General features: G+C 37.4%; 4 protein-coding genes across 6 annotated transcripts; 3 read left to right on the top strand and 1 right to left on the bottom strand.

Moving 5' to 3' along the window:
• Nucleotides 1-223: 223 nt before the first annotated feature.
• On the bottom strand, nucleotides 224-8,079 carry traf2a (Tnf receptor-associated factor 2a). 2 transcript variants are annotated; one of them, XM_043239829.1, is made up of 11 exons: nucleotides 7,879-8,079; nucleotides 7,380-7,630; nucleotides 6,963-7,041; nucleotides 6,182-6,280; nucleotides 5,814-5,975; nucleotides 5,614-5,688; nucleotides 5,412-5,486; nucleotides 4,828-5,328; nucleotides 4,567-4,756; nucleotides 4,299-4,447; nucleotides 224-3,304 (listed from the first exon to the last, which is right to left on the bottom strand). In XM_043239829.1, the coding sequence occupies exons 2-11, from the start codon at nucleotides 7,565-7,567 to the stop codon at nucleotides 3,086-3,088; spliced, it is 1,737 nt and encodes a 578-aa protein (XP_043095764.1). In that variant the 5' UTR covers nucleotides 7,568-7,630; nucleotides 7,879-8,079; the 3' UTR covers nucleotides 224-3,085. The 2 variants fall into 2 exon arrangements, with proteins under 2 accessions (XP_043095764.1, XP_043095765.1); XM_043239830.1 differs by having other exon boundaries at nucleotides 4,567-4,744.
• Nucleotides 8,080-8,572: 493 nt separating this feature from the next.
• trafd1 (TRAF-type zinc finger domain containing 1) lies at nucleotides 8,573-14,698 on the top strand. 2 transcript variants are annotated; one of them, XM_043240271.1, is made up of 11 exons: nucleotides 8,573-9,009; nucleotides 9,223-9,260; nucleotides 9,816-9,951; nucleotides 10,438-10,491; nucleotides 10,570-10,975; nucleotides 11,568-11,929; nucleotides 12,398-12,646; nucleotides 12,903-13,032; nucleotides 13,147-13,345; nucleotides 13,549-13,609; nucleotides 13,743-14,698. In XM_043240271.1, exons 2-11 carry the CDS (start codon nucleotides 9,226-9,228, stop codon nucleotides 13,779-13,781), a joined length of 1,671 nt encoding a protein of 556 aa, XP_043096206.1. In that variant the 5' UTR covers nucleotides 8,573-9,009; nucleotides 9,223-9,225; the 3' UTR covers nucleotides 13,782-14,698. The 2 variants fall into 2 exon arrangements, with proteins under 2 accessions (XP_043096206.1, XP_043096207.1); XM_043240272.1 differs by lacking the exon at nucleotides 9,223-9,260.
• A 351-nt stretch (nucleotides 14,699-15,049) lies between these two features.
• Nucleotides 15,050-17,114, top strand: LOC122345801 (serine protease inhibitor 2.1-like). Its single transcript, XM_043240273.1, has 5 exons — nucleotides 15,050-15,197; nucleotides 15,387-16,026; nucleotides 16,111-16,390; nucleotides 16,458-16,602; nucleotides 16,706-17,114. The coding sequence occupies exons 2-5, from the start codon at nucleotides 15,426-15,428 to the stop codon at nucleotides 16,892-16,894; spliced, it is 1,215 nt and encodes a 404-aa protein (XP_043096208.1). The 5' UTR covers nucleotides 15,050-15,197; nucleotides 15,387-15,425; the 3' UTR covers nucleotides 16,895-17,114.
• A 1,956-nt stretch (nucleotides 17,115-19,070) lies between these two features.
• LOC122344627 lies at nucleotides 19,071-24,422 on the top strand. Its single transcript, XM_043238146.1, is given in 13 exon segments — nucleotides 19,071-19,143; nucleotides 19,338-19,865; nucleotides 19,868-19,954; nucleotides 20,046-20,328; nucleotides 20,453-20,597; nucleotides 20,713-20,909; nucleotides 20,996-21,008; nucleotides 21,773-21,881; nucleotides 22,093-22,269; nucleotides 22,272-22,709; nucleotides 22,801-23,083; nucleotides 23,208-23,352; nucleotides 23,468-24,422. Coding segments are annotated over 12 exon segments (2,589 nt in total). The 5' UTR covers nucleotides 19,071-19,143; nucleotides 19,338-19,354; the 3' UTR covers nucleotides 23,669-24,422.
• Nucleotides 24,423-24,638: the final 216 nt, after the last annotated feature.

The raw sequence follows: 24,638 nt of genomic DNA, 5'->3' as shown, positions 1-24,638 counted from the left end.
TTCCTGGAACAGAGAGTGAGAAAGGCATAATGTTTGGACACATACTGTACCTTTGATTTGCTCATTATTATTTGTACGAAATAAATCACAGTTAAAAAGGACATATTTTTCTGATAAGCTCAACTCATCTTCCTAAAAGTGACCCCGCGGTGCATAATGATCAGTGGCGCATGAGCACCCCCATGTGGTTGTGAGTGATACAGAACATACGCAGATACAAGACTGGAGAAAGGAGAACAGAAAAGCCTTTATTTTAGATTTCACTGAGAATTAAATCATAACACAAGATGAATCACACAGAGGTTCCTTCCTTGGCACATTGATCACCACAATTTGCGGAAGAAACCTACAGTGCCTTCACAGTAACATCTCTAGCTCTGTAAAACAGAATCGGGAAGATCAGTGGCACTGAGACACCATGAGAAAGGCATACAAAGTTATGTAGAAAGTCTGATTATTAAAGCAACCTCTATGAAATGCAACCTCAGAAATAAAAAGTATACAAATCTTAGTCAGCTGAAGAAGAAAAAAATCAGTCCTGGATTCCATAAATTATTAGTTCTGCGAGTTTTAATCTCAACGGTATGCAAAAACTTAAAAAATAGCATATTTCTAGTGTAAGTGTATGCTTATCCAAAAATAAAACGCAAGTCAGAGTCAGAGTCAACATTATTTCTTACAGATAAAGGGGGCTCTCACCCACGTTAGGTCAAGCATTTCACCTATTCACCTCTTCAGCGTATGAACATGAGCCCAGATCGAGTGAATGCAAACAGTAGATTTCACACTCAAGAACAGGAAGGACACTTGTATAATTGCACAAGCTAAAATGTGTGCACTACTACTAGTAAATCATGTGATATCTACTCCAAATAATAGGCAAAACTAAAAAGTGTTTTCCGAAACTCTTAAAGAATATTATATGATTTACAATACAACACTCTGGCCACATGCAATGTTAGCTAAAGCTATGTATAGAGAACATTTGTATAGAAGCGGTTATGCTACAGAGGCACATCACATCTGTAGAGCTATTCACACAAGTACTTTGAAATCTCATTGGGGCAAAAAGCAAGCAAGGAAATCTACGACGGTGAGATTTATTCATGTAGACAGGTTCTTGAGAGAGAGAGGAAAAACCGGAAGATCTTTCAGAATCTCATTCCCTCAAGGGATGCTGCCAAAGTGAAGGAGAACTTACCAAAGCCCAAAAAGAGCCCGAACACATTTTGAAACCATCCCAACAGGAAATAGTACATGTATTATCGATATAAATCTATGATATATATATATATATTTATGATTCATATTTGTTATATCCACAGCTACATCAGTCGTAAAAACCGTGTACGCCGTATAGGTTATCTATTTATACTTAAATTAACAATATACCACACTCACATTTATAACCGTCATATACTGCATCTCAATCAACAGATAAAAAAAATGTAAAGCAATACAAATAAAATGTTGGTCTACAAAGTAAACCAATAAATTACGATATGTATTTTTTTCTTCTTCTTCTTCTCTATCAAAACATCTCATGCACAGAGAGGTTTCGATATCTGTGGGAACTGGTTTGAAAATAGGCTGGGTCCAGGTGCTTTGTTAGCGTGAAGGCATCTTAAAAAAAGCATCTCAGACTCGGTTTGAGAAAATAACCAGACCAAAAAGCTCACATGGAAGACGTACTGTATACTAAAAGCCCTTATGTAGGAGTTATGCATTGTATATGTATAGTAATGCCTTCTCTGGTTGCAAATAAACCAAAAGAAATCCCACGGACTAAATGCATTTGAACTGACTGTCTATTAAGGACTGAGGCTACTTCAAAATGGCATAACAAATCACATTCCTCATTTTCTAGCACATTTACAGAATGCAAACCCCACAGTCTTTCTGGGAAAAAGACGACAGGAATCACTGACTACGAGTTCTCAAACACCTGCTTGGTTTATACTGATCGACACGGTCCAAAGCAAGTCATATAGTTTTAATGGCATCCATAATGTTTGCCCAAAGCAGCACAATATCAACGGAACACCCAAAAACACAAGAAAACATCAAAATGCTAACAAACATCAGCCTTTCCACGTCACAATAAAGCACACGAGATTACCTGTCCTACTTACACTACCTTTAGGCTAAAGGCTGCATCTTTTATTCGCGTATAACCACGTCGGCTGAAGAGGCATTTGAGGTCCAAAGGAAAACTGGATGGTTTTAACACCAGCATGATGTGGTTGTTTTCGTTCGACAGCGATTTTACAATGAAACTGCCCTCACTTCTCAGGCTCAGGGTGTAAACCTGGTCTGCTGCTAACTTGAATGTATCTTCCACAGATCCAACATGCAAACTAATACATCAAAGAACACCGAAAATGGAAACGAAGGCCAAAAAACAGATCACACCTTCACACGCGCACACACACACACACACACACACACAACAAACTCCTCAGCTCACAAGCAGGTTATCAAAACCCAAATTCTGCACTTTAAATTCAAGCAATGTCCACCACTACAGAGAGCCAATGAAAACGAGAAACATTCGAGGCACACGATGCTCAAAGGGAATGTCAGACATCATTCGTTAGTGTGACTCCGTGTCCGTCTACGCACGAAACATTCACTTACAAGTAGCTCAAACACTAAGGAAAGCAAAAAAGTACCTAAATAGTGAGTGCGACACAAGCCAAGCGCTTGGAAATGAAATGACGTCTGTCTTGTGGAGAAAGTCTTCTCAATCTCTATAAAAGGCAAGGTGCCACGTCTATGGCACAGGCAAGTAGTTACGTTACAATCACAGCTGACAGCTATCCCACTACAAGAGAGTGAGAGGTTCCCAAAGGGCAACTATATTACAGTAGAACTGCACAAACTCTGGGAACGATTTTGGTACATAATGCAGAGTGGTGTCGCGCCCAGCGCAGTATTGCACTGGGTACCGTAGTCTCTTTGGGCTCACACGAGCACGGCAAAGAGCTCGGACCGAGGGAACAGGCCTCAGGAAAAAAAGTACTGCACGGGAACCACTACAGGCTGGAGAGAGGAGGAGCATGGCGGAGCAGCGGCATCTGACACCTTAAAGGCCTGTGAGGTCAACGATGGCCTTGATGAAGATGGTATCATCTCGGATGTAGGAGTTCTTGGAGTCTAGTTTGGAGAGAGGGCAGAAGAGAGGGCAGCCGCTGGCAATGTTCATGTCACTCACAGGCCTCTGGAAGGAGGAAGAGGAAATGTCTGGCCGGAAGGCATCGATGATGTGCTCCCTGTTGTTCTGATCCAGCAACATGAGGGTGACCTGAGGACCAAGGTGTTGGATACATTTTTAAAAAGACCAAAAAGGTCTGAACTGAGACAGGTATGAATGGCTGCAAAGCTGAAGCCAGTGACTCGTGATTCAGTGGAAGGAAAGAGTGAGAACATAAATAGATGGAAAATGGCCACGTTCACACATTATATACGTGTGAACGACATACTTTGGGAGTGTCTACAACGAACATGATACATGTCAGTTTCGTATCGATGACAAAAATATTTTTTGAAAATTAAATGGTATACAACAAATTAAATGACTGTTAAAATGCAGTGTTGTGGTAATTGAGCGAAAAGCAAAATATAGCAATATCATTTAAAAGTTTGGGGTTAGGTTTTTCTAAATCTAATTAATACTTCTATTTCATAAGGTCACTGCAAAGTGACAGTAAATACATGTTACAAAAGATTTCTATTTTATATAAAAGCTGTTATTTCAAATTTTTCTATTTAAGAATAATACAAAAGTATGACATATCCACAAAAAACAAGAATATAAAAATTATTTCTGATGGATTATGTGACAATGAAGACTGGAGTAAATTCATATAGTAAAATTCAGTACATTCATACATAAATTACATATATTTTAAACTTAAGAGTTGTTGTGAAATATTATAATTTGATATATTAGTAATTTTTCTGTACTTTTAAATCAAATAAATGCAGCTTTGATGAGTCTTAAAAAATAAAATACAATTTTACCAACCCCAAAATTTGAAATAATTAAATATTGTTCTTACAACTTAATACATACAAGATTTTTCTACTTCATTTTTTATTCATTACCATGAGTAAGTTTTTAACTCGTCCCTCCACAAATAGCTTTTAAACACTTTTGAATAACAAAATAGGGTAAAAAAAAATAAGCAGCACTTCACTGACTTGAATTTGGAAAATATGAATTTCAGGAATAAAAAAAACAAACAAAAAAAACCAAAACTGTCAGACACACAATGTTAAAAGCTGATCACACTGACCTTCTGATTGAAAGGCCACTTAAGCAAGGCATCACTGTGTCCCCTCATCACCACGAAGAACAGAGACAAGTGAGTACCCCGTCCCGTCCCATCCCCATTCAGATAGATGCGCAAACACATCTTATAGCCATATTTGCTTGTGTAAAAAGCTGTAACACACAACAGGATACATAATCTCGAAGCTGAACAGCAAACACAAGCAACCTCTCACACGGTTCTTAATAATTAATATGAAACAGTAAAAGTACAATATGCTAAATAAAAATACCAGGTGAGAACATAGCAGGTGCCCGTCCGGCCACAGCATCTTGTCTCTTTTTCGAGAAGTCAGAGATCTTCCACACAAATACACCGTCATAAGTGGCAGCAGACATCTCCCTCATCTTTGCCTCCATCTCCACGATGGAGAGATCCCTAAGGCCAACTGTCCTCTCCAACTGCCGTACCTGCATAAAAATCTAGTACTGAATAAAACTATATTGCACGCTCAAAAAAAACTGCATATCTGCTTTAACGTCAGACGCTTTACCTTGTTGTTGAGTATCTCAATCTTGTCCTGGTCAAGCCGGTGCTGACGGTTATAGGCCTCCATGGTGGTGGCAGAGCGCTCCATCTCACGGTTGAGCACACAGACGATGTTCTCAAAGGTGCTTACCTTCAGCTCCAGCTCCTGACAGCGACGGCTGAGCTCTACCACTTTGGTCTTCTCACTGTGTAGCTGCAGCTCCAAGGCTGCCCCGACGGCTGTAGGCAGCGGGGTGAAAGATGTACCCAGCGTCGGGGCCGGAGGTGGTGGCAGCGGCGCACAGGCCCCCTGCACGGGAGCCCCTGCTCCACTCAGCTGGCCCATCTTTAGCTCCAGCTCCCGCAGAGACTGATGCAGCTCGTGGATCTTATGGCTGGCCAGCTCCAGACTCTGAGGCTGCAGACTCTCCAAGTTCACCTTGATTCCCATGATGAAGTGCAAGAGGAGGTTTAAGTGCTCGTAGGAACAGGCTTGCTCATGATCGTGGATCTTCTCCTTTTCCACCTACAAGAAATCAGAGCCTGATGCTAAAAAAAAAGAAGCAATTGTGAGATTCTAATGGATGCAGAAAAAGTCAGATTACCTACCGTCATATCACAGCCTACGACGTGAAATCTGCAAGGTGTTCTGAATTTGGTGCACAGTTTAATGTGGTCCACGTACTGCAGAAGAAAAAGACAGATACTCTAATGAAAGTAACTGTGAAAAAGTTATCTCCATTTAAAATAAAAAAAAACAAAACAATGTAAATAGTAAAATATTTAAACAGTGTAAATACTATTTACTTACTTTCTCTCTGGGGATTTTTTTCTTGGCACAGCCTTCACATATCATTGGATATTTAGGGCATATCTCATCATGGGCCTAAAAAACGTTTTTTTGTTTTTTTTTTAGCAGCATCACAAAAATCCTACAACTATCCTTGTGTTACATTTAAGAAAAATGTTTTTGAATGCTAACACAGGCAAAGGAAAAAAAAAAAGTCTTACCTTAATGTTTTTAAAATGAAATGGCTCCTTGCAGTATTTACAATTAAGAGTCCTTTCTGGGCATTCTCTCTCATTGTGACGTTCAAGTTCATTGGCTCTCAGAAGCTCTTTGCATGATGGGCAGGGAAGGATCCTGAAGTCACACTTTCCCTCGTGGTTTGCCTTTGAGAGATAAAGAACGATTCAGATGGTGCGTGTCATTTTAAAACAGTTTGTGAAACAACACTGCCCAAAAGTAAAATAGATTAAGATGGTTTGCTGGCCTTAGTTGTTCCCTTAGTCTGGTCAGGCTGGTTTGTGTCACTTTTTTAGATGGTCAGGCTGGGAGATCGGTTATGTTTAAGCACCGGGAAAGGGACATGCAGTACCTCATATTCTTTGATGGTGCCGGTCCAGCTGCATTCCTCATTGATGCAAACAGCTTCAAGAGCTTCTACTTCTCTTTTGGCAGCATTGTCAGGAAAAGCCTTAAAAAAATGCAAAAAAAAGAAAGTGAAATCATCTTTCAGCTTTCACTTGTCTCATTACAATCAGTGAAAACATGGTTAAGGCCTATTCATACTGAGAAAGCTGACTATAAAGATAATTACCGTTCTAACCACTGGAAGATAACTTTTTTTTAAGCACGCAGAAAAAACTGTAGCAATAATACTGTTCCTGTGTGGTGTGTATTTTTCTGTTTCTATAGAATAACAACGAGCATTAAATGCTTACTGTTAGCGTTACCATTCTTTTCAATGTATAATAACTGACTGCCTAAAAACTGGCAACATTTGCAACCACACTTCTAAAGAAAACTTCTAAGGAAGTCACAGCTTCTGCCACAATTACTGCCCAGACTGTACTTCAGTTAATGCAAAATTAAAAAAAAAAAAACCTGTATCTTATTAAAAATGTATATTTTCCCAAATATTTGAAGGAACTTTGCATTAGACACCAGTTACAAAAATATCCCAAATATGCAAAGCAAAAAAAAGGTAGTAAATGTTGCATTTTTGTAGAAACTACAGTGATTGTAGCTGAATCATCATTTTACTTTTCTGTAATTTTTTTATTCAGTGTTATCAGCACTAAACATTTCTAAGCCATTTCCTACCATTTCAATTTCACATTATAATAAAATAATAATAATTATTTAAAAAAACTTACACAGCCCTGTTTCAATATTGATGTTGGTTCTTCAAATATGTCCTCCTTTATACAGGCACTGCATTTCTGTGGTCCGGAGCTGCGATGGAAAAGTAAAGGTTTCATACCCACAAGCGCACACGCACACACACACACACACACACACACACAAAATCGCGGATAAATACTATATAGTAAGAGTTGATTGTGACAATAGCTGCAACAGTCTGGCTATTGTAGTTTCAAGCTCGCCCAGCTAAACAAGACGCCGAACACAACCTGGCAGCCTGCTTTTATTTATGTTCCCCGATCTGAAGCAACGTTTACTGCTTGTATACCCATAAAACATACCATAAAAATGGCAAGGGAGGTCTGACAGGTCGTGTTCATCTTTTGTAGTGTCGTGTCAGGTGGGCCATCTGGATGAATGCCGCTTACCTCACTGCTTTATTAAAACAATAAGAACAGAAACGATGTCCGCACTGCGCCTGAAACGGTCTCCTAAGGATTTTCAGACAGATATTGCACAGATGCTTGTCCTCCAGCTTGTTGGCGAGTATTTTCTTGGGGAAGCCAGGTTTGTTGCCTTCTAATGAAGATGGTGGTGAGGGTTCCTGTGCAGCCATTATTCCCGAGCGCGCATGTGACCAGGCTCCGGAGAAGAGACACGGATCTTTCTACACATTTCACTGGAAGGGGTTGTAAACACACGATGTCTCATTGTGTCACATAATAGGATGAACTTAATATGCATAGTTAAATGAATCCAAATACACGCACGGTTTAATGTTTATACAGGCGTGACAGCTGTGACAAAAATAATACCATCGTCTGAATAAAGTTTTGCAGTAGCATGGTACCATTTACTGTTGTTGGGATCTTTGATTATTTTCATGGCAATAATTATTGTTACGTTTTAAAATCACATATGTCCTACCATATTATGGTCCAACGAACATTATAAAACCTCCTGCAGATCTGTGAAACATTGTATCAGATACATTCAGCGTTCTTGCCGTATGCAGTCATAAGCATGGTCATAATTTATTATTATTAATAATAATAATATATAGTGTTTCTTAAAAATGTGAGTAACGTTAGGCGTCGTGTTCTCTTCAGCTGCTCATGGATGGTAGCGTCCACTAGGGGGCGAATAAAATACGTGAAGCTGGAAACTTGGTCGTGTTTAAAATGACAAAATTAAAGTCTTCTGTTTCTTTTATTAATCATAAAAATAATACAGTTATGTATAAAAGAATGCATATTTAAGATTAAGCAATGAATTAATAATACAATGCTATTATTACTGTTGTCAGTGTTGTTGATTTTTAATATAAAAAAATAATAAAAACAAAACTAGCTAGTCTTTAAAACGGCTGCCTAAAATCTAGCACAAGTAATCTTTAGCTTACAAAAAAATAACCCAATAAAATATAAAACACGTTTTCGCGTCTACTCTTACTTTTAAAATAAATGAAATAATAAAATTCACAAAATAAACGTGAAAAGTAATCCTATTTTCCACCATTATTGAATGGTCATCATTTGATAATTATTTTTTGCCGAGCTTCGCATCTTTTATTTTGAAAATATTAATAATAATATCTCCGTCACCACCTGTCAGTGTTGCTGTTTTCACGGTGACCGCTTCTTGTTGATACTGTTGTGTCACGAAACGAAAGCTGGACTGATTATTGCGGTAGTTGGAACAGATCTACCTCAGGCCATAGCAGTTTATTATATGTGTCTGTGTATATTTGCAGGGTCTAATGGCTTGTATCTCATGACCAATACTGTAGCGAACGTTATAGCTGACCAGAAATGGACACTCTTCGAGATGGCAGCCCAGGCATCTAGATTAATCGGACTTAAAAGCAGCTATTTAAAATGCCTTTGTGTCTAATCTGATGTGTTGACAAAACAGCATTTACTGTTCGCCGAATAAGTCTTTTAATGCCTACTCGTTCTTGGACTGCGAACAAGAACGAAAAGTACTAAGCGAGTAGTTTTACTTCTCTAGCGGAACAGCAGCTTCAGGTGGTCGCGGACAAGCTTCGGCAATAATAAGGTAAGTGTTTAATGTTAGTATGTCCATCGTAGCAGATACCTTTTTAATGAAAAAAAAAAACCAACCAAATGAAAACGAAGCGCAATATTCGTTTTATTACCGTTACGGTGTATTTTTCCCCGTTTACAATACCATCTATATTTTATTAGGGACATTTTGTCCAGAATCTTTAATGGAGGCATGTGTTTGATGGGTTTTCTCTTTTTCACACAGACTATGGCCGAGGAAAATACCCAGTTTTGCAGTAATTGGTAAGTAAAAGAAATATAAATTAATAAAAATAATCACTTAATCACTTACCCACATGCTTTTCCCTGTACAGCACAAAAGGGGATGTTAGTAAGAATGCTTCAGTCACCATTCACTTTCATTTCACCCCCCCATAAAAAATAATATTAATAATAAAATGAAATTGATTGGTGACTTATTGTGTAATTATAATGTTGCACAGAATGTCAACCGGTTTGGAAAATCTTGAGGGCAGGTACATAGTTTTTATTTTTGTGTGAACTATTTCTTTGGATAAAGAATGCTGTTTAGTAGTTTCGGTTTATTAGACAACCCTTTACTTTCAATTAGGTGTGTTACTAGTCCCTCCCATAAGACTGTCTGATCCATACTGTAGACCGTACTGTAGTCAGTCCTTCCTGACTATCTTGATTAAGAATTTGTCTGACAAACTTTAGCCAAAGCAAATTGTGTTTTCCTGGAGTTAATTATCTTAGGGCACAACAACAACTGTGGGGTTTATTGAACTAACTAATAACATGTCAACCTGCTAACAATGATATGCTCTCTGTGTCTAGCAAGCATGACATTCCAGAAGCCAACTTTACAACACATGAGATCCACTGTCGGAGGAACATTGCTCTTTGTGAGGTGTGCCAGGAGCCTTTTCCACATGCTGAGCTTGTGCAGCACAAAGAGATGGACCATGCAGAGGTGCGATTCAGATGTGATGTATAAATAATTGACTGTATATTTGATGATATCCACAAGTCAGAGTAGTGTAGACATAAAACAACAAACCTCATGTTGTGAGAATCAGATAAAACAGGGTTTTTTTTCAGTTTACAGTCCCTAATGTTGAGCCACACCAGTGTCATTTTAGTCTGCAGAACACAGGCACACTAAAGGCATATTTTTATGTCTGTACAATTAAGTTCAGTGAAGTCAAAACAGAAATGTAAAAAAAGTCACTATCAAATCAATTGACAATTCCTATTTTGTAATAGAGTACTTAAGTGTTTTAATGATATGTCCATTCACAACATTTTTTTAGAAATCAAAAACATAACCTTAACCTCCCCTTTGCAACAAAATCTCTACTTGCAATCTGTCAATGGATCACAGCAAGTAGCAAACTAGAGTTGTTGTTCTTCTACCCAGGCTTCTAAAGTTAAGTTTTATTCAACCTCTTTTTTACAGGAACAGTGCAAATGTGGATTAAAGATAGAGAAGAGGTTCCTAGAGGTCCACCAGGTACAGTATAAACAGTTAAGCACATTGCTGTATTCACCGATGAGTTCTGTAGATTTGATGACTTCTTGCCTCTTTCAGAGGTCAGAGTGCAGTCATCGATTGGTCCCGTGTCAGTTCTGTGATCTGGAGGTGGCCTCCTTTCAGGCTAAAGAGCACGAGGATTACTGTGGGACCCGCACTGAGCCCTGCCCCGTCTGCAAGTGTAACGTTATGCTGAGAGAACAGCACATCCATCCAGCCCTGTGCGGAAGTCTGACTCCACCTCAGGAGAGGCACAGTAGTAGGGCAGGGACCCAGACCCCAGGAGCATGGTTTGAGACGCATTCAATCCATAACCTAATACACAATAATAATAGCACGGGGGCAGCAGATCGCAGGGGTCCGCCACGACCCTTGGAGGACAGACTACACAACAGCACCAGAGGAACGGTGCGGGGGGGAACCAGGAGAAATGCAGAAACAAGGAACAACGATTTTGCTTATTGTATGTATCTATCTGGTTGTTTTAGTGCTTTTATAGACAATACACTAGGGATTTAATGTAATAACACTGTTAAATATCATATTTAGCAAATCTCAAAATTAAGATTTATTTTTAGTACTCTAAACCCCCTGGGTTTACAGACAAGGCATAAACCTAGTCCGAGGCTAAAAGTAAAATATAAGTCGCAGCTGTTTATAAGTCGCAAAAAATGGTAATGTCCTAATTGAGCTATTTCTGGTATTTATTAACTAATTCTGGTTTAGTGTAAGCCCTTTCTGTGAAACCAGGCCTAAATTATGATCTATGTCTAGTTTTACTTGTAGCATTTAAAATAATTCTTGATGGTTTAAACAAAATAAGTTTGCCCGCTCGCTTAGGATAAACCCATCTGAGAAATGCATGAATGTGAAATTGCATAGAATTTACATACTGGCCATAACATTAAATTAAACGGCTTATTGTATGAGTCAGAGTTGTAATATCAGTTCATCCCAACAATGGGTTTTGAACATGTTGTTGAATACGAAGGGAGCCTATTAACAGGATGCTGGAGGGAAAAAAAACTAACCTTCCACTCTGCTCATTTCCTCAGTGCTGGATCAGGAAACGGAGTTGGGCAACAACAACAACAGCCTGCTGTGGTCTCTGGGACAGCTGCCAGATTATGAGTCCTCCAGTCTGGACTACATGCTGGCCCTCAGCCTGCAGAGTGAAGGTGACTTGGAGGATCCCCGACAGGAGGGTGTGTGGACTGATGTGTGGGACCGTCGTCTGGGAAGGACACCAGCCCCGAGCAATCTCACATCCCAGCTCTCCTCCAGAACTAACAACAACTGCACTGCAGCCTCCCCTAAAAGCAACCCGACGGTGGGCCACAGCCCCTCCTCAAACATCATGCTGCCTTGTGAGTTCTGTGAAGAGCTCTTTCCAGAGGAAGACCTTATCTTACACCAGGTAAGTGATGAGGTCTCAATCACGTTACACTCCCTCTTGGCCTGATATTTAAGCCAGGCCTCTTGTGTCTTGATGGAGCTGGCAAGTGTGAAGTTGCATCAGCCACAGTGGTACTTAAAGCCTCTAGAGTCGCCTCTTTTGAACGCCGTTACATGTCTACATTTACGGAGTACAACATAAGCCATGTTTTTCATGGCAGGCTATTGTAATGTCAGCCCTGATGTTGAATCCTCCACTTCATTCCTTCTTGTCAGGTCTCTATTGTTTCACAATGTGGTGTTTAGTTTCCATGGGAACCTTCTCGAATTTCAGCCCTCTAGCTTCTCCCACAGGCCGAACCCTGATCAGATTCTTCTCCTCTTTCTGAGGCCGTAGAGGAGGGGTTTACTATCTGAGTCGCTTGTTTTGGATTTTTGCCTTTAGTGGCCATCATGAAGTAAATATTAGGTTTTTTTTTTTGTCTTCTAGACTGGCTGCAGCCCGGCCTCTGCTATTGCTTCCTTCAGTAAACAAGCTCCTTCTCTTCAATACGAAGAAATCATCAGTCAAGGGGCTAGTCATGTCATTCCTCCCCGCACACCCAGTCCACCCACCCTGCCCCTCTCCGTTTCACCACTCTCCTACAGTTCTTCTTCCAGCCCCATTGAGGGCGACGTTCTCATACCTTGTGAGTTTTGTGGCGTTGCCTTGGAAGAGGATGTACTGTTTCACCATCAGGTATAACACCTTGTGTTTTTCTCCAGTACATTGCAGGTCTTACAAATAAAGTTTTACATACAGACACATAATTAAAGAAGCTGAATAGCAACAAGAAATAATACATATAATATATAGAATATTTATCTATATAAAATAATTATTTATTTGTAATAAATACATGTATTACATGAATTTGTTTCTGTTAGTATGTGTAAGCACTTGTGAAAGTAGAGCAGAAATGGAGCCCACCATTAAATCTCATTATACTGTACAGGACAAGTGTGACCTCCGCCCCCAGACAGCTTATTCAATCGATGGATTGTCTCCACGGAAACCACACCACACTGCCAAAGAAGCCCACGAGAGGAGATCTCCTGAGAGGCAGAGAAGGGTGAGACACCAAGGTGAGCGACCAAAATATATATGAACACAATCTCATAATGTAATCTATTTATTAATTTTAGTTATTTACAAAATATGAGTTTAAAATCAGTATGTACCTCCATATCTTCCTGCAGCTGACCCAGATGAGGAGCTCTTGCGGGACACTGCTCAGGGGTGGCAGAAAGGCTTGGACCAATGGCTATCCTCAACCTATAGTTGCTCAAAGAACACAAACGCTGAGCAGCAGGTGAAAAGCAGGAACCAAAGGCACAGAGGAGAAACAAACACGTACCTCAATGACAGCCACAAGCCCCGTTCTACAACCACCTCAGGGTGTGCTAAATATGTTGCGAAAATAATTTCTGTGTGTGTGTGTATATATATATATATATATATATATATATATATATATATATATATATATATATATATATATATATATATATATATATATATATATATATATATTGATGATGATGATGATGAGTAAATTCTGGTTAAACTGAAACTAAAATGTGTATATTTGTCTGTGACAGACCCCAACACAGAGGAAGATTGGAAGGTCGAAGGAGTGATAAAAACACAGAGACACCAAAGGTACGTACATAAATTGTCACAGGATCATAAATATGATTTGGAAGACCTGTATGCAGGATATATTAGATGATATGACATATTTGGATTCTAAAATTACTTTTTGACCTGTTCTACTTTGCATTTTTATCACCAGGTGCCTAAAAAACATAATGTTGAAAAAGAAGAGGAGTAGAAAAGGGGAAAGAGTCTAACCAATCTTTGAGTCAAAGCAGTGACCTGTTATTACTGTGTATAGGCTTTTATGTTTGTGTCTGTAAAACATTTACATGTCCAGCTGAATTTTATTAATTATTTGGCTTGTAAATGTATTTCTTTAATTGCACTAGTTTTTTTTTTCCTTCTTTGTATTTTTTTCTATGGTGTTTGTGTGTGATATTAAATGTTTCTTTTGAGCTTTGTTAACCTTTTCTTTGTTTTAAAGACGCTGGAAAATGTTTTATATTTTACTGCAAACTCTACACATTATAGTATGAATATAGTAGCTTTCATAAAAATATATTGATCTATACATTAGTTAATGCAGTGGTTAACATGAACAGCAGAACAATGCTGCATTTATTAATCCTGGTTAATATACGTTTTTACATATACTTTTTAACATTAATAATATTAGTTCATAATGCATTGTAAACTAATAATGCACTAATGACCAATATTAGATTTATGATTTTTTATTAACAATGATTAATAAATGCTGTAAAAAATATATAATTATAAATGTGTGTGTATAATAAAAAAAAAAATATATATATATATATATATATATATATATATATATATATATATATATATATATAAAATGCACACATACATTTATACACTAAATGCATTCTCTAATGTTACAGAAGTGTAATGTGAAGTGCTGCAGAAATTACAAATGCTTATTTGATCCTAAGTGTGAAATAATTTTACAATGTACAGGTAAAAACATCAAAATGAAAGAAAAAAAATCAAACTTGATATTTGAGAACTTTTTATTGTAAGACTGTCTGTATGGTTAACTAAATTGGTTTTGTTGTTATTCTGTTTATCTTCCCATGGTTATGTAACTATCACATCTTTTCAATAAAATATTTTGCTGTGGCTGAAGGTATAGAATGGCTATCAAATTGGGGTTTTTTCTTTTTCTAGTGACAACTGGGCATTTCAGCTATCAGAAGATCAATATGGACTCATCTTTATCATTTTTTTGGACATGCACTCTGTACTCTGCTTCTTGCATAAGAAAAACGTACAGGGGTTATGAGTACAAATGACCTATATGAGATAAATATATAAGAACTGTTAGATAAATGCAAGAGCTTTGTCTTGTTTGATACCAAATGTTCATTTCTCTTAAAACTTTGCATAGCTGTTCACCATAAATTTGTTTCAGTAGTACTGCTACCATCTGTTCCACTTTATGTACTACATGCTCTATCATGAGTTTGAGTGCTTCTGGTCACTGTACTGTTTATTCCTTGTAGTTAATAATTGGAGCATTTTCTACTAAACAAGAAAGCAAACAGAGTAAAGGTTGGTTTCTTACTGAACTTCAGGCTTTATAATCCAGTCCATCACAGGAAAAGGACGGGAGCTGCCTGGACAGGTGAGAAATTTGTGTTGACAGATATATATGTGATTGAACGTAATAATTGTATGAAACTGATCTGTAAGGAACCTGGAAAACAGGAATATACAACATTTCTTTAGTACAACACTGATTTGTTTAAGTTTAGGGATTTTGCTCTCTGTTACCATAATTTTGTAAAACATCTTTCTGTTACATTTTTCTCAGGGCCTAAATTCATCTATTGGCTCAATTTGAAAAGGAATCATGGAAAGGAACATCATATATTTGTGGTTTTGTGCTTTTGCATTAGTTCATGGAAATCAAGAGACTTCACCACAACCTCCCATCAGTGATAAACTCCCATCATTAATAAAGATGAACAATGATTTTGCTTTTGACCTGTACAAGAGGCTTGTAGAAATGCCGGAGTATCGGTCCAAGAACATCTTCTTCTCTCCCCTCAGCATATCCATGGCCCTTTCTGAGCTGTCTTTAGGAGCCGGTGGAGAAACCAAAGAGCAGCTTCTCAGCGGCATCGGCTATAACCGCTCGGTCTTCAGCACTGAAGAAATGCACCAGATGTTCCACAGTCTCCTGGAAGAAATCGACCAGAGGACGGGGGTGGACATCGATGTCGGCACTGCTCTATATGCAAGCGACAAATCTAAACCTCATCCTAAGTTCCTGGAGAACATGAAGGAGTTTTACCACTCTGATGGCTTCACTGTGGATTTCAAAGCTGCAGAAACATTAGATAAAATTAATGAATATGTGAAGGAAAAAACACATGGGAAAATAGATCGAGCTGTTGATTCTCTGGATCCCAATACTTTAATGTTCCTTCTCACTTACATATATTTTAAAGGCAAGCATGCACACATACTTTAAATCCAAACTCCAGCAATTCATCTGTACTGTCTGTCTATAATAATTTCTTTACTTTCTCCAGGAAAATGGGACATGCCATTTAATCCAAACAAAACCAGTGAGGATATATTTCATGTGGATAATGAGACCACCGTTCCAGTACAAATGATGCACCAAACCGAACTTCTCAAAGTTTATTATGATGCTGAACTCTCTACTAAAGTCCTCTGCCTAGACTACAACGACTCTTTCTCCATGTTTCTGGCTATACCAGATGAAAAAAAAGATCTGACCATCAATGATCTGGAAAAGGCCATCTCTAGACAGCACATTGAAAAGTGGAGGGGATCTGTCTGGAAAAGGTAAAATTATATATATATTTATTTATTTATTTTTTGATCATTCATTTATTATCCATTCATTCCACAGAAAACTTGACGTCTATGTTCCCAAGCTGTCTCTGAAGACAGACTATACCCTAAACGATATTTTGAAGGGAATGGGAATAACAGACATGTTTTCACATAAAGCTGACTTCTCAGGAATTGCAGAAGAAAATTTCTATGTTTCAAAGGTAAAGACACAAATAAAGTTTCTTAATAATGTTAAAAAAATTACCAGTAATTTAAAAATCAGAAATTCACATAAGATTATGTAAATTGCTATTTAATTTTTAGGTTTTGCATAAAGCCACCCTGGATGTAGATGAGGAGGGAACCACCGCAGCAGCAGTGACCACAATTGAAATCAAAGTTGCTTTGTTACCAATGCTGTTCCGTTTTGACCGTCCATTCATGATCTTCATCACTGACCAAAAAAATGACCACATCCTGTTCTTAGGAAAAGTTGTCAACCCAGCAGTGTGACATTCAAGATTTATCCAGCAGATGGCCATAATTTAACAACTATCATCATGCCAACCCCTTTAGAATTTTTCTAAAACAACTGTTGGTGTTACGTACTGTATGAAGATGGTTTCTAGATCTCCTTTAATACTGAATGTCTGCTTCCATTATGGCTACGTTAAATGGAAATGGTAAGACGTCTTCAAAAGATTTCAATAAAATAAAGAGAAAAGCAACTGGACTCAACTGTCACTTATCTTTCCTGCTGTTTCCTGCAATCACTCATACACCATACATTATACTCAGCTGTGACTAAAGACTGGTATTAAATATAATAATTCACAGAGAGACAATTAAATGTCAGGCACTGAAATAGCCACTGTAGGTGCAGTATTGCATACTTGAAAAGTATTGCAATGAGAGAAGTATAAATAATAAAGAGTGACAGCAAGACGTTACCTTTGTGTTATTCGTGGCTAGAAACAAAGTACTTATACTTTAGTCCTAGCAAGAAATGTGTTGTTTTTTTCCCAACAATTTCTTTAAAAAAAAATGGTAAAAAGTGCATTGATTAACTTAAATTTTAGGAACAACATTGTCAGTTACTTGTTAAGCTACAGAAAGCAAGCTAAACATTAAGCCAAAGCTGGGATGGGAGGGGACAAGGTATTGGCTTCTGTTGAATTTGGCTTACTTCTAGTCTTGCTGTAACAGCCTAGGTCTATGTTCATGAAATAATGAGTTCAATCCTGTGCTACCCTGGTGCCCTAATCAGTTTCCACTATCTGTCCAGTAACGTCACAGCTGAGAATTACGGTAAAACAGCAACTGCTAGACTTCAATGCAGTAAAGTGTTTTTTCAAAAAGCGGTTTATGTAGCTCTGGCCATTTCTTGTCCGCATTACATGTCCATATTACTTCTTGAAAAAGTTTTATTTACATTCGTTTTTTTTGACAGGATTGCTATTATGAGATGAACCAAATCTAGTTTGTATAGTTAAGACAAACACACTGTGTATTTCTAGTCATGATGAAGATGTATACGTTTCAGTAGGCAACAAATTTTACAGCTATGTTACTATTCCAGCTACAGCTAGTTACTAGCCCAGCTAATAAGATTTTTTTCATTGATGTGTTTGCTGTGTTTTATAGACCACTTCTAACCAAAAAGTAATAAAAACAAGCGTTGTAAGCCCCTTTTTATCGTAAAATTACATACACTATAGGTCACATTTTCTCAATAAAGGATTTTGCTGACACTGAAGGTCAGTGGCTTCCCTTCTCTTTACCCAGCCTATGTAGTGATCAGTGTGTATTTCAAAAGTAAGTAGATCAGTATCTTTTCTTTATCACGCATTTGTTGACATGCACCCAGGTTATTAAGATTAAATGAAAACACACACACACATACTCACACCTGGGGAAACTATCCTAAATTTGATCCTACAATCATTGCTTAGATATGCGTGTGCGTGTAATTCATAGAATGAGCTTAAGAATTGCAAATAATCTTGAATTTGCACAAATTAATAGTTTTAGCCCTCTGCCTCGTAACGACCCCTAATTAATGTCATTAACACATTAAAGATCACAGTCATCATCCAAATGATTTATAAGAGCAAGCCACAAGAACAGAGTTTAAATACGAAAAAGTGCATACATCTGCTCAGACTATGAATTGACGCTAAGCATTTTTCTTTGTCAAAGGCTGATTTTATAAATACGTGCGCTAGATTAAAGAACAAAAACGACCCCATATTTTACTCACCCCCAAGCCATCCTATATGTGTATAGAACTTTCTTCTTTCAGACAAACACAGTCTGAGTTTTTTTTTTTAAATCTTGGTTCTTCCAAATTTGGTAATGCTGGTAGACAGTGGCCCTTATTTTGAAGGTCCATAAATCAGATATATCTATCGTGAAACTAACCTATATGCCTCCGGGGGGTAAACACATATCTTCTGAAGCAGATTGATGGGTTTTTGTAAAAAAAAAAAAAAAAAAAAAAAAAAAAATTAATTATAACTCAAATCACTGACTTCAGGTAAAGGTTGTATGCAAAAAGTACATACAGCTTCAACACTTAAACACTGCAAACATTTTTTCACTACACTGATTTAAATCCATTCTTAGTAGTTAATATTTAGTTTTCTCAGCAGAGTGAAGTAAAAAGTAAACAGACTAAAGGTTGTTTTATTATCCAACATAAGGACATGCATGGGCTTTATAATTCAGTCCAGTTTGTGGAGAAACAGCAGCTGTCTGGAAAGGTGGGAAATTTATGTATTTGTAAAATGAATTAATTATTAACAAATTATAAAATGTTCAAGATTTACTGGGAATTTTATATTGGGAAGTTAATCTGTTAGAAGACTAAATAGTAGAAAATAGGTTGAATAAATTATGATTTTTTTTTTCATGTCAATATAAATGTCAATATAATGTTTCTGTTAAATTTCTTCAGGTTCCTCAAACAAGACCATGGAAACAAACATCATATATTTGTGGTTTTGTGCTTTTGCATTAGTTCATGGAAATCAAGAGACTTCACCACAACCTCCCATCAGTGATAAACTCCCATCATTAATAAAGATGAACAATGATTTTGCTTTTGACCTGTACAAGAGGCTTGTAGAAATGCCAGAGTATCGGTCCAAGAACATCTTCTTCTCTCCCCTCAGCATATCCATGGCCCTTTCTGAGCTGTCTTTAGGAGCCGGTGGAGAAACCAAAGAGCAGCTTCTCAGCGGCATCGGCTATAACAGCTCGGTCTTCAGCACTGAAGAAATGCACCAGATGTTCCACAGTCTCCTGGAAGAAATCGACCAGAGGACGGGGGTGGACATCGATGTTGGCACTGCTGTATATGCAAGCGACAAATCAAAGCTCCTTCCTGAGTTCTTGAAGGAGATAAAGGAGTTTTACCACTCTGATGGCTTCACTGTGGATTTCAGCATCAAAGAAACACTGGATAAAATTAACACATATGTGAAGGGAAAAGACACGGGAAAATAGAACAAGCTGTTGATGATCTGGAATCTGACACTTTGATGTTTCTTCTCACTTACATATATTTTAAAGGTAAGTTCACACACAGTAGCCACAGACTTTTGTAATTCTGATAACGATGTCATCTCAGATCCCTTTAAAAATGTCACTCTTTCTTCCAAAGGAAAATGGGACATGCCATTTAACCCAAGCAAGACCCGACAGAGTACATTTCATGTGGACGCTGAAACCACCGTTCCAGTACAAATGATGCACCAGTATGAATCCCTCAAAGTTTATTATGATGTGGAACTCACAACTAAAGTCCTCTGTCTAGACTACAACGACTCTTTCTCCATGTTTCTGGCTGTACCAGACAATCATAGGCCTGCTAAGACCATCAAAGATCTGGAGATGGCCATCTCTAGACAGCACATTGAAAAGTGGAGGGGAGCTGTCAGAAAAAGGTTGGTTTGCTATACATATAAATTATTAAATGACTGATTAAAAACAACTTTTTTATATCCAGATGTTTGTTTTAAAATTCAATATCTCCATAAGAACTAGTCGATCATTTATTTTGTATTTCAGAAAAACTGATATCTTTGTCCCCAAGCTCTCTCTGAAGACATCATATTCCCTGAAAGATATTTTGAAAGGAATGGGAATGGCTGATATGTTTACAGATAAAGCCAACTTCACAAGGATTTCAGAGGAAAAAATGCTAATTTCAAAGGTAATATTCCTAGATCGCTTTCTAAAACACTATGTGAAACCAAATCAAGATATTTAATGTATTGCTTTAAAAAAACATACATTTTTTAAGAGGATTCACTCTGATTCGTTTTCAGGTTTTGCATAAGGCCACTCTGGATATAGATGAGAAAGGAACCACAGCAGCAGCAGTGACAACTGTTGAATTCGGACCAATGTCCTACAGCCCACTGGACACTTTGAGTTTTGACCGTCCATTCATGATGTTTATCACTGACCAAAAAAATGACAACATCCTCTTCTTTGGAAAAGTTGTCAATCCGGTGGAAAAACAGTAATGTGACATTTAAGATGTCAGGACAACATTAGCCAGAAGATGGCCATGATTTAAAAACTGTTCAGCCATTATATTTCTGTTAGACAGAGATACTCAGTATTTCTTCCAGAGGTCTTTAAGCATGGTCTTTTCTGTTTCCTCAGGTGAATGTATACTTATCTGCCAAGTGGCAACTTTTACTTAATTGGAAAATGGATCAAATCTAGTTAAAAAAATAAATAAATGATATGTTGCATAAAACCTCTGTGGTCTGTCTATATTTATTCAATATGCAAATAGCACTTTTTGGGAATTGTTAGTTAGTCATCAATTAAAAAAAGAAATCTTGTGAGCATTGTAATCCTGTCTTCCTATTGTAATGTGACATACAGTTTAGTTCACTTCTTCTCAAAAAAAAAAAGGATTTTGCTGACACTGAAGGTCAATAGCTTCCCTTCTATTTACTCAGCCTACGCAGCGATCAGTGTATAATTTCAACAATAAGTGGATCAGTATCTCTTTATCATTCGATTCTTGAAATACACCCAGGTTTTACTCCTTTATCATAATGATAAAACCGGTTATGCACAGGGGCTCAGTAGAAATGTCTTATGAAGACTGAATGAAAATAACAATAATAAACAACATAGCAAAATACTCAAAATGCATATTTTCTGGTAAAATACAACATTTTGTAATCAAAATGTATACTAAATTATACTACATAATGAATTAAGAGATGAGTTTGAAAATGATGTCAAATATATTTAGTACACATTAGCTGCCATCACTGTTTAAACACTACAAATGTTTATTCACTGCACTGATTTGAGTCAGTTCTTAGTAGTTAATCATTTGTTTTCTCTGCAGAGCAAAAAAAAAAAAAAAGTAAACAGATTAAAGGTTGTTTTATGATCAAATATAAGGACATGCATGGGCTTTATAATTTAGTCCAGTTTAGGGAAAGACAAATGTCAGAAGTCTGGAAAGGTGAGAAACTTGTGTGTTCACGAGATAAATCAATTATTGTTTATTTTTTAACATTTAGAACATATTGTTTGATGAATATGTAAAGTTAATCTGTTAGAAAAACAAAGAGTGAAAATTAATGGTGAATTAATTAGGAACAATTTTTCTTTTGTGTTGACTATTTATTTTTGTCAATAAAATGCTGCAAAATGTTTCTGTTAAATTTCTTCAGGTTCCTCAAACAAGACCATGGAAAGGAACATCATATATTTGTGGTTTTGTGCTTTTGCATTAGTTCATGGAAATCAAGAGACTTCACCACAACCTCCCATCAGTGATAAACTCCCATCATTAATAAAGATGAACAATGATTTTGCTTTTGACCTGTACAAGAGGCTTGTAGAAATGCCGAGTATCGGTCCAAGAACATCTTCTTCTCTCCCCTCAGCATATCCATGGCCCTTTCTGAGCTGTCTTTAGGAGCCGGTGGAGAAACCAAAGAGCAGCTTCTCAGCGGCATCGGCTATAACAGCTCGGTCTTCAGCACTGAAGAAATGCACCAGATGTTCCACAGTCTCCTGGAAGAAATCGACCAGAGGACGGAGGTGGACATCGATGTCGGCACTGCTGTATATGCAAGCGACAAATCAAAGCTCCTTCCTGAGTTCTTGAAGGAGATAAAGGAGTTTTACCACTCTGATGGCTTCACTGTGGATTTCAGCATCAAAGAAACACTGGATAAAATTAACACATATGTGAAGGAAAAGACACACGGGAAAATAGAACAAGCTGTTGATGATCTGGAATCTGACACTTTGATGTTTCTTCTCACTTACATATATTTTAAAGGTAAGTTCACACACAGTAGCCACAGACTTTTGTAATTCTGATAACGATGTCATCTCAGATCCCTTTAAAAATGTCACTCTTTCTTCCAAAGGAAAATGGGACATGCCATTTAACCCAAGCAAGACCCATCAGAGTACATTTCATGTGGACGCTGAAACCACCGTTCCAGTACAAATGATGCACCAGTTTGAATCCCTCAAAGTTTATTATGATGTGGAACTCACAACTAAAGTCCTCTGTCTAGACTACAACGACTCTTTCTCCATGTTTCTGGCTGTACCAGACAATCATAGGCCTGCTAAGACCATCAAAGATCTGGAGATGGCCATCTCTAGACAGCACATTGAAAAGTGGAGGGGAGCTGTCAGAGAAAGGTTGGTTTGCTATACATATAAATTATTAAATGACTGATTAAAAACAACTTTTTTATATCCAAATGTTTGTTTTAAAATTCAATATCTCCATAAGAACTAGTCAATCATTTATTTTGTATTTCAGAAAAACTGATATCTTTGTCCCCAAGCTCTCTCTGAAGACATCATATTCCCTGAAAGATATTTTGAAAGGAATGGGAATGGCTGATATGTTTACATATAAAGCCAACTTCACAAGGATTTCAGAGGAAAAAATGCTAATTTCAAAGGTAATATTCCTAGATCGCTTTCTAAAACACTATGTGAAACCAAATCAAGATATTTAATGTATTGCTTTAAAAAAACATACATTTTTTAAGAGGATTCACTCTGATTCGTTTTCAGGTTTTGCATAAGGCCACTCTGGATATAGATGAGAAAGGAACCACAGCAGCAGCAGTGACAACAGTTGAATTCGGACCAATGTCCTACAGCCCACTGGACACTTTGAGTTTTGACCGTCCATTCATGATGTTTATCACTGACCAAAAAAATGACAACATCCTCTTCTTTGGAAAAGTTGTCAATCCGGTGGAAAAACAGTAATGTGACATTTAAGATGTCAGGACAACATTAGCCAGAAGATGGCCATGATTTAAAAACTGTTGTGCTGTTTTATTGCTGACTCTACAGTTTGCATGTTTGATGTAGAACAGATGTACACAGTCTTTCTTCTAGAGGTTCACCTTCCTCCTGAGTTTAGTTCTAATGCATATCAAACACCAGGGCCATCTTATTAATGTCTTTTGATATAGATGACCTGCAGGACTGACAAGCAGGCTTTGCTAGATCTCTGCCGAATTATATAAAAGTTGTAAAAAGTTGTAAAAAACAGACCTATGTCTTGCATGAATTTCCCCCAACTGTGTGAGTGTGTGTGTTCAACCCAAAAAGTTCAACCCAAAATGAAAATTAATTACTCACCCTCATGTTGTTCCAAACCCGTAAAGACGTAATTTATCGTCAGAACACAAATGAAGATTTGTTTTCTAAAATTACCCGTGAACGTAACAGGCGTTCACAGATACTTAGGGGGAAAGTGCACATGTGTTGTAATGCAGATGATGTAACTCATGGTGAAAAGAATGGTTGAGTAAATAATATTAGTTCTGTTTTCTCGTAGCGTCATATACATGTAATTAAGTTCCAATACAAAATTGAAACAATACTCAAAATTTGCTTTTGAGATGGATATCACGGTAAATAAGTCCTGGCGTATTGTCCAGAGAAGAAAACTGTAGAGAGTTTCAGGTAACTGTCACATATTTTTCAATATAAGAAATAAAATCTAATTTCCGAATATGGTGCAGTGGGTTGCTCTCTTTAAGCATCTCAACCCTACACAGTAACTTTTTCGCAGTAACAGCAGTTACTTGTTTGCTCGGTTGTACCAGTTTAGACTTGGCTGTCTAAATAATAATATAGATCAAGGTCATGTAAATGCTGTGGAAAGCATTTGCACTGATTTGCATCAATAATAGTTAATAATTCTCACTAGAAAACGTCCCACGCTACG

The sequence above is a fragment of the Puntigrus tetrazona genome, chromosome 5 (assembly GCF_018831695.1).
Source record: "Puntigrus tetrazona isolate hp1 chromosome 5, ASM1883169v1, whole genome shotgun sequence".
In the NCBI taxonomy this organism is placed as follows: Eukaryota; Metazoa; Chordata; class Actinopteri; order Cypriniformes; family Cyprinidae; genus Puntigrus; species Puntigrus tetrazona.
This window is presented reverse-complemented; position numbering and strand designations above follow the sequence as displayed.